The sequence below is a fragment of the Gekko japonicus genome, unplaced genomic scaffold (assembly GCF_001447785.1).
Source record: "Gekko japonicus isolate JY-2015 unplaced genomic scaffold, Gekko_japonicus_V1.1 scaffold386, whole genome shotgun sequence".
NCBI classification, from domain to species: Eukaryota; Metazoa; Chordata; class Lepidosauria; order Squamata; family Gekkonidae; genus Gekko; species Gekko japonicus.
The window spans coordinates 1,198,351-1,205,171 of NW_015163100.1; the positions used below are offsets into that span (position 1 = coordinate 1,198,351).

The 6,821-nt window shown below is 56.1% G+C and overlaps 3 protein-coding genes across 3 annotated transcripts in view; 1 reads left to right on the forward strand and 2 right to left on the reverse strand.

Annotated features, from left to right (window-relative positions):
- PDF (peptide deformylase (mitochondrial)) overlaps positions 1-83 on the reverse strand; it is a 1,214-nt gene extending 1,131 nt beyond the window's left edge. Inside the window, exon 1 of the mRNA XM_015406699.1 lies at positions 12-83. Coding sequence (XP_015262185.1) covers positions 12-83 — 72 coding nt within the window. The remainder of the gene's footprint in view (positions 1-11) is intronic.
- A 1,635-nt stretch (positions 84-1,718) lies between these two features.
- Positions 1,719-4,895, reverse strand: COG8 (component of oligomeric golgi complex 8). The gene is made up of 5 exons (XM_015406725.1): positions 4,500-4,895; positions 4,204-4,411; positions 3,064-3,885; positions 2,485-2,653; positions 1,719-2,152 (listed from the first exon to the last, which is right to left on the reverse strand). The coding sequence occupies exons 1-5, from the start codon at positions 4,871-4,873 to the stop codon at positions 1,866-1,868; spliced, it is 1,860 nt and encodes a 619-aa protein (XP_015262211.1). The 5' UTR covers positions 4,874-4,895; the 3' UTR covers positions 1,719-1,865.
- Positions 4,896-5,089: 194 nt separating this feature from the next.
- NIP7 (NIP7, nucleolar pre-rRNA processing protein) lies at positions 5,090-6,815 on the forward strand. Its single transcript, XM_015406730.1, has 5 exons — positions 5,090-5,253; positions 5,363-5,449; positions 5,720-5,858; positions 6,140-6,280; positions 6,662-6,815. The coding sequence occupies exons 1-5, from the start codon at positions 5,198-5,200 to the stop codon at positions 6,779-6,781; spliced, it is 543 nt and encodes a 180-aa protein (XP_015262216.1). The 5' UTR covers positions 5,090-5,197; the 3' UTR covers positions 6,782-6,815.
- The last annotated feature ends 6 nt before the right edge of the window (positions 6,816-6,821 follow it).

Sequence of the window (6,821 nt, forward strand, 5' to 3'; positions counted from 1 at the left end):
TCCGGCCTCGCCGAGCACGACGACGCGCCCCGCCACAGCGCCCGCAGCGGGGCCCGCCTCCGGACCAGCCCGGCCGCCGCCATGCGCGACTCACGGCTCGGCCGTCCGATTGGGCGCGCGGGCCACCGTCCCACCGGCACGCTACCGAATGGCCTGCTGGGAAGTGTAGTTCTTCACCGAGACCAAGGCGAGGCGTCCCCCAGCGGCAGGAGGCGACATCGCAGGATGGCGACAGGCTGCCAGTCGGGGGAAGGTCTGCCCGGCTCCCCCAGGAGGCTCCTCTAATGCCCACCCTCCCCTGCAAAACAAGATGCTCACTCTGGGTCTCCATTCAAACGCCTTCTTTCTAAGCCCCCAGTGGCTGGTCAGGAGAGACAAGAGAGGGCTGCTTGCAAATCCAGAGGAAGGCCAAACACCCCCCCCCCAGCAATCACACAAGGCAGACAGGCACCTTTCACTCAATTGGCAAGGGTGGGGGGGAGTCAGGGTTATTTAGGGTCGCCAGGTACCCCCTGCTGCTGGCATGGGGTGGGGTATAAGGTTATAAGGGTATAAGGTTGCCAGCAGCTCGCTGGGGAAGTGGAAATTTGGGAGTGGAGTGCGGGGAGGACAGGATCCTTAGTGGGGTACAAGTGCCTTATACTCTTCAAAACATCCCTTTTCTCCAGGGGAACTGACCCTTGTAGTCTGGAGATGAGCTGTAAATTCCAGGGGATCCCCAGGGCCCACCAGGAGGCTGGCATCCCTAGGGTTATTGCCGGAGACAGACTGGGAGCCTGCCGCCACACTCCCTATTCTGGAAGAGGAAAGCACTCTCTATTCTTTTCATAGTGGCAATTTGGGTGATTTGCCAAAATGATTTTGTTTTTACTTTGTGAACCACAGTGAGCAGGCCTCGTCTTCTACCAATCCTTCCACTTCAGTTCATCACCCTGTTTTCAGCCAGAGGCTTCTTCCCGCTCTCCATGGTCCTGATCCGTTTCCCCTCTGAGTTAGTGTGAGCTAGCTCACAGTTTTTTAGCCTCCGGCTCACCCATTTTTGTCTTGACTGTGGAAGAATGGCTCCTGAGCAAACTAAAAATTATGCCTTCACCAAATCGCTCGCTCACAACTTTAATGCCAGTAGCTCACAAAGTACAATTTTTGCACACAAGATTCCACAGCTCAGAGGGAGCATTGATCCTGATCAGTGTTCCCTCTAAGCTGAGTGAGTGTGAGCTAGCTCACAGTTTTTTAGCCTCCGGCTCACACATTTTTGTCTTCGCTCAGGAAGGAGGGCTCCAAAGCAAGCTAATTTATGCAGCAGCCAAATCACTAGCTCACAACTTCAATGCCAGTAGCTCACAAAGTAGACATTTTGCTCACAAGACTCCACAGCTTAGAGGGAACACCGGTCCTGATCCACTTCTTGCTTTGTCAGCATTTTTATGTTGCTTTGGTTCTCCTGGTGGCACTCTGAAATGACACCACCCCCACCCCATGTTTTTTGCTTTCTTCAGAATGCTCATGAGTCATGCTGGTGCCTATCCTAGATCAAAGAGAAAGTTACAAGAAAAATCTAACCCTGACCAGGAAGGGATGGGCATGAATAATATAACCACCACCACCCCAAGTTAAAACCAGGGACCCACCAACACAACAATTTCAAAGTTTATTCAGAAAACGATCCACCTCTTTCTAACATGTTCACCAAGATCCAGTTCTGTCCTCCCACTGCACAAGCAGAGGGCAGCATTTATACACAACTTTGTTCTTTCCAGTAATTGTCCTGTGTGCCCAAAGGGATCCCAGAAGTAAAACTCAGAAGCTGAGTCCTGGCCACAGCTGGCGGTGCACCCCAAAAAGCAGGAGCAGTTCCAGGAGAACTATTCTGGAGCAGGAGGGACTCTGACTTCCTCGTCATCCCTAGAGCCTTGGCTGCCATCTTCTGTTTCTGAAATAGGGACTGGGGAGCTGCGTGAGGCTTCCTGTGGAGATGTGGGAAGTTCCAAGTCCAGTGGAGATGCTGAGCTTTCTTGAGCCAGCCCTTTCTCCTTATCCAGGAGAAAGGCTGCCTCTTTGTCAGGCAGGATTGGGGCCAGGAGCTCCTGAATGGCATGCTCATCCACACAGCCAAAGTTCCCATATTTCTGCAACTGAATAGGGGGGACACCTAGTAGGAGGGGGGGAAAAGGCAAAGAGTAGCTGTCTAAAGTCATACATTTAGAGGAAACTATCAAGACTCAAATACAACTATTCAAAACTGCTTCCACTGCTTTCCCCACAAAAAGTACCCAAACTGCAAAATGTAAAACTCCCTCCCACAAGAGACTTCCTGTCCATCTCTGATTAGGACCCCCACTCTACCCTGTATTTAGTAGGCCCAGTGGCTTGCATCCCGTTGCAACACGGCAGGGCTTCATAGGGTGACTAAAAAGCACTTCCTTCCTTCCATCCAACCCCACCCCCCACCACACACACACGCACACCCAAAGGCAGCCATACCCAGAGTCTGTGCAATTTGGGCTGGTGGAAAGAGCAGCTGAAGGCACCGGTTGAGATAGGGCACCAAATCTTCTAGAAACGTCATGCAGAACTGAGCAAACAGTTCCTGCTCTCGGCTGCTGAAAGCCACCTCCTCTGCTCGGTGGAAAGCCAGGATAATTTTTGTTACCTATGGAAAGAGATGGGAAACCTTCATCTTACATGGTGAGGGAAGCTCCACTAGCAGATGAAGTGAACAAATTCACTCCTGGACTCTGAGCCCAGATAATGGCTCCAGGACATCCACTGTAACTGGAGCTGCAGTCCTAAGAACGCTTTCCCAGGAGTAAGCCCCAGACTCACTATAAAGTAAACCTCCTTAGCATTGCTCCCAGGGTGGCTGGAACCACTCGCTTCCCCACTGCAGACAAACAACAACAGCAGGATACAAAGCTGAAGTGGCAAACGTCGCTTTTCTCCCCAGAAAGTAGATGAATCTGAGGAGCCCAACCCACCAGCTGCCTCTACACACTCCATTCTGCCACCAAGACACGGGGAATCTTTCTTCCAACCGTTGAGGCACAAGGGAAACAGCTTCACCTGGTGCAGGGCGTCCTCCATGGCAACGGCCACGTCTTGAGCAAGGGCCACTGGGCAGCAGAGACGCAGGTCATTGAAGGCCACCAGGATGTTGTTGAGGAAGCAGGCAAGCGGTGGGAAGTCCAGAAGCACAACAGGGGGCTGCAGCGTGGCTGGTTGGGCCACTGGCACTGCCACAGGGATTGTGCTGTTCAGGAAGGTAGGTGCAGAGATCAGTGTGTAGGAGTCCATTTCTTCCTGGAACTTATTCACGCCCTCCTGCACAGCTTTCTGGAAGGTCTGCAGGGCCACTTGCTGGAAAATGGGGGCCAGCTGACCCCGGAAGTCTGCTCCCACGCGGCTGAAGGAAAGGCCGAAGTACATGCACTGGCCCAGGAGGGAGTCCAGGCGGCCACCCACTCCGCACTGCAAGTCGCGCTCTAGGACCTGAAGGAACTGAGAGACCTTCTGCAAAACCCACCCATGGAAGATGGCACTTTCGTTGAGGACCTCCTGCCCAGAGGGAGGCACGAGAGGCTCCTCGTCTGCAAAAATGGCCCGATACTGTGTGATGATGTCAAAGAGGTGGACGCGGTATGCCTCAATGGTCTTGGTGATGTGCATGTAGGGGTTGTCGTCTGGGATCGCAGCAAGGATGGAGCGCAGCCAGATGTCTCGTGCCTGCAGGAAGGTGATGCGCAACTCAGCCTCTGTGAAAACATCCATGCAACGCAAGTAGCCAATGAGCCGCAAGCAGGCTGGCAGCTGGATGTTGGTGCGCAGTTGCTGGATCAGCTGGGTCAGCATGAGCTGTGTTGACTGGCGCACCTCTGCCACTATGCTCTACGGAGGAAAAGAAAGGTAACAGATATCCTACTCAGACTTCTCTGGAAACCTGAGCTGGAGAGATGGTCTGGCCAGCCCAGAATCAGCTTTTACTCCAGTTTTCAGGGTGAGCAAAACACAGAAACTCTCAGCAGCTAAAGGTACATGACGTCAATAAATCTTACTTACAGCTCTTTCTTAACAGCATAAAGCATGTCGTTCTAATATCTCACTAACCACCACCTAACCCAGCATTTTTTCTCACTCAATTCCAGCAGTTCACAGGCACACATGGTCTATCAAAAACTGGCTAGCATGGAGTGGGCTGTGGCACACCTGGATGACGGGGATGTCGGCGTGCTTCTTCTCCAGGCGGCGGACATAGGCCACCAGCCCCAGGGCCTCTTCGTGGTAGCTGTTCCGCACGCAGGTGTCCATCAGCTGCGGGATCTCCAGCACCTCCAGGATCTCCGTGTGGCGGTTCAGTGTCAGGCTGTTCATGCGGCGGCTCTGGGCGATCTGCTCGGCCTCGCGGGAGAAGTTCCTGCGGGCAGAGAGAGACCCAGATCAGGCCCAGCCTAGGAAGGAAGGAAGGAAGGAAGGAAGGAGGGACGCAAAGGCCCGACGCCGACACCCTCCCCCTCCCACCCGCCCGCCCCCCGGGCGCCAGGCGGCCCAGGAGGCGGTCGAGGCCCTCCTCGATGCCCGCGAAGCCGCGGCGGGTGCCGGCCGTACACTCGGCGGAGCGGATGAAGGTCTTGTAGTGGGCGAAGGCCAAGGCCCGCGTCTGCGCTCCCAGCTGCGCCCGCTCCTCCGCCAGCCGGGCCGGCTCCCTCCGCAGCACCTCCAGGCCCAGCCCCGACAGCTCGGCTAGGTAGGCCGACAGCTCCGCGTCCCCCGCCGGCGGCGGCGGCGGTGGCGGCGCCCTCCGGAACAGCCAGGCCAGCAGGCTCGCCTCCTCCAGGTCGGCCCCACCGGGCCCCAGCGAAGCCGCGGCCGCCGCCATCAGGCCTCGACGTGGAACGGGAAGTGGTTGCTGCGGCAACCGCGGCGGCTCCGGGAGAAACTTCCGGTTTCTGATAGCTACTTCCTTTGCAGACCGGATATTCGGGCGAGCGACGCTCGCTCCCTCCCTCCCTAAGCGTGCGGCGACAGGAGCCGCTTCCCGAAGGTGGGGCGAATGTCGTCACTTCCGAAAAGCTCTTCCCTCAGTTGGCCGCGGGTGCGTCCGGGCTCCGGAACTGCCGGCCTCGGTCGCTGTTGCGCAGCCGGGCTCAGTTGGCGGTTACACCTTCCGGCTTCCTTCTGCTCGGCGTGTGCTGGCGAGGCGATGCGGCCGCTGACGGAGGAGGAGACCCGCGCGCTCTTCGAGAAGCTCGCCCGGTAGTAAGTTGGGCCGGGCCGCCTCGCCTCCCTCCCTCCCGTTCTTCCTTCCTTCCCTCCCCGCCTCTTCGGGGCCTTGACGGGGAGTCTCTCCTTCTCTCTTCCTCTCCAGCGTGGGCGAGAACCTGCAGCTGTTGGTGGACCGGCCCGACGGCGCCTACTGCTTCCGCCTGCACAGGGACCGTGTCTACTACCTCAGGTGAGTGCCTCTGCCGGGGCGCCCGAGAGGAACCCTTCTTCTTCTTGGCCCGTCTGCTGCCTGCTCCGGGACTTCGGGTCGGGCGCCTTCCAGCCGCGCCCCCTTCCTCCCCCCACCCCCCCGAGTTCGATCACGACCCGAGGATCTGTGGCCGGGGCTCCCAAGGCGCCACGCCCGGGCTCAGGACCAGTGATCCCTCTAAGCTGACAGCTTAGAGGGAACATTGCTCAGGACTTGCTGCTGAACGCCCTTGTGATCTCTGTTGCTTAGCGAGAGGATCCTGAAGCTTGCCACCAGCATCCCGCGGGAGAACCTGGTGGCCCTGGGCACCTGCTTTGGCAAGTTTACCAAGACCCAAAAGTTCCGGCTCCACGTCACTGCCCTAGATTACCTTGCTCCCTATGCCAAGGTAAAGACTTTGACCTAAATTGGGTGGGGGGGTCTGCATTATTTCTATGTGGGAAGGTGTTTTGGCCACCACCTGAACGTTCTGATCCACCAGACATTGAGGGGCATGAAATGGAAGACCAAATAATAACTAATTTGATTGTGCCAAATTAAGGCACGCATGGGAGGGTTTGAACCACTTAGTGGCAGAATAAATCCCCTCCCACCAAGTAGATGAGTTTAGGCAGTTTATGCCTCATATTACACATCTATATCCAATCTTTGGGTTTTTCTCTTCCTCAGTACAAAGTGTGGGTAAAGCCCGGTGCAGAACAGTCCTTCCTTTATGGGAACCACATACTGAAATCTGGCCTGGGACGGATTACGGAGAGCACGACCCAGTACCAGGGCGTGGTGGTGTACTCTATGGCTGATGTGCCCCTGGTGAGTGATGGTGGGTGGATGGGTCAGTCTTTGTGGTTTGGTGCCAGTTTGGTGTAGTGGTTAAGTGCACAGACTCTAATCTGGGAGAACTGGGTTTGATTCCCCACTCCTCCATTTGCACCTGCTGGATAATCTTGGGCAAGCCATAGTTCTGGCACAGCTGTTCTTGAAAAAGAGCAGTTTCTGTCAAGAACTCTCTCAGCCCCACCCACCTCACAGGGTGTCTGTTGTGGGGAGGGGAAGGGAAAGGAGTTTGTAAGCCGCTCTGAGACTCCCTTGGGTAATGAAGGGCGGGGTATAAATCCAATCTCTTCTTCTTCGTACTTCGATGGAGGAGGAAGAGCATCTCACTGCCTGCTTTGCTTTGTTGGACTTCCCCAGGGCTTTGGAGTGGCAGCCAAGTCCACACAGGAGTGCCGGAAGGTGGACCCCATGGCCATTGTTGTGTTTCATCAAGCTGACATCGGGGAGTACATACGCCACGAGGAGACTCTGACTTAAACAAAGGGGCAGGAGGCCTCAAGGACTTTTTGGCTAGGGT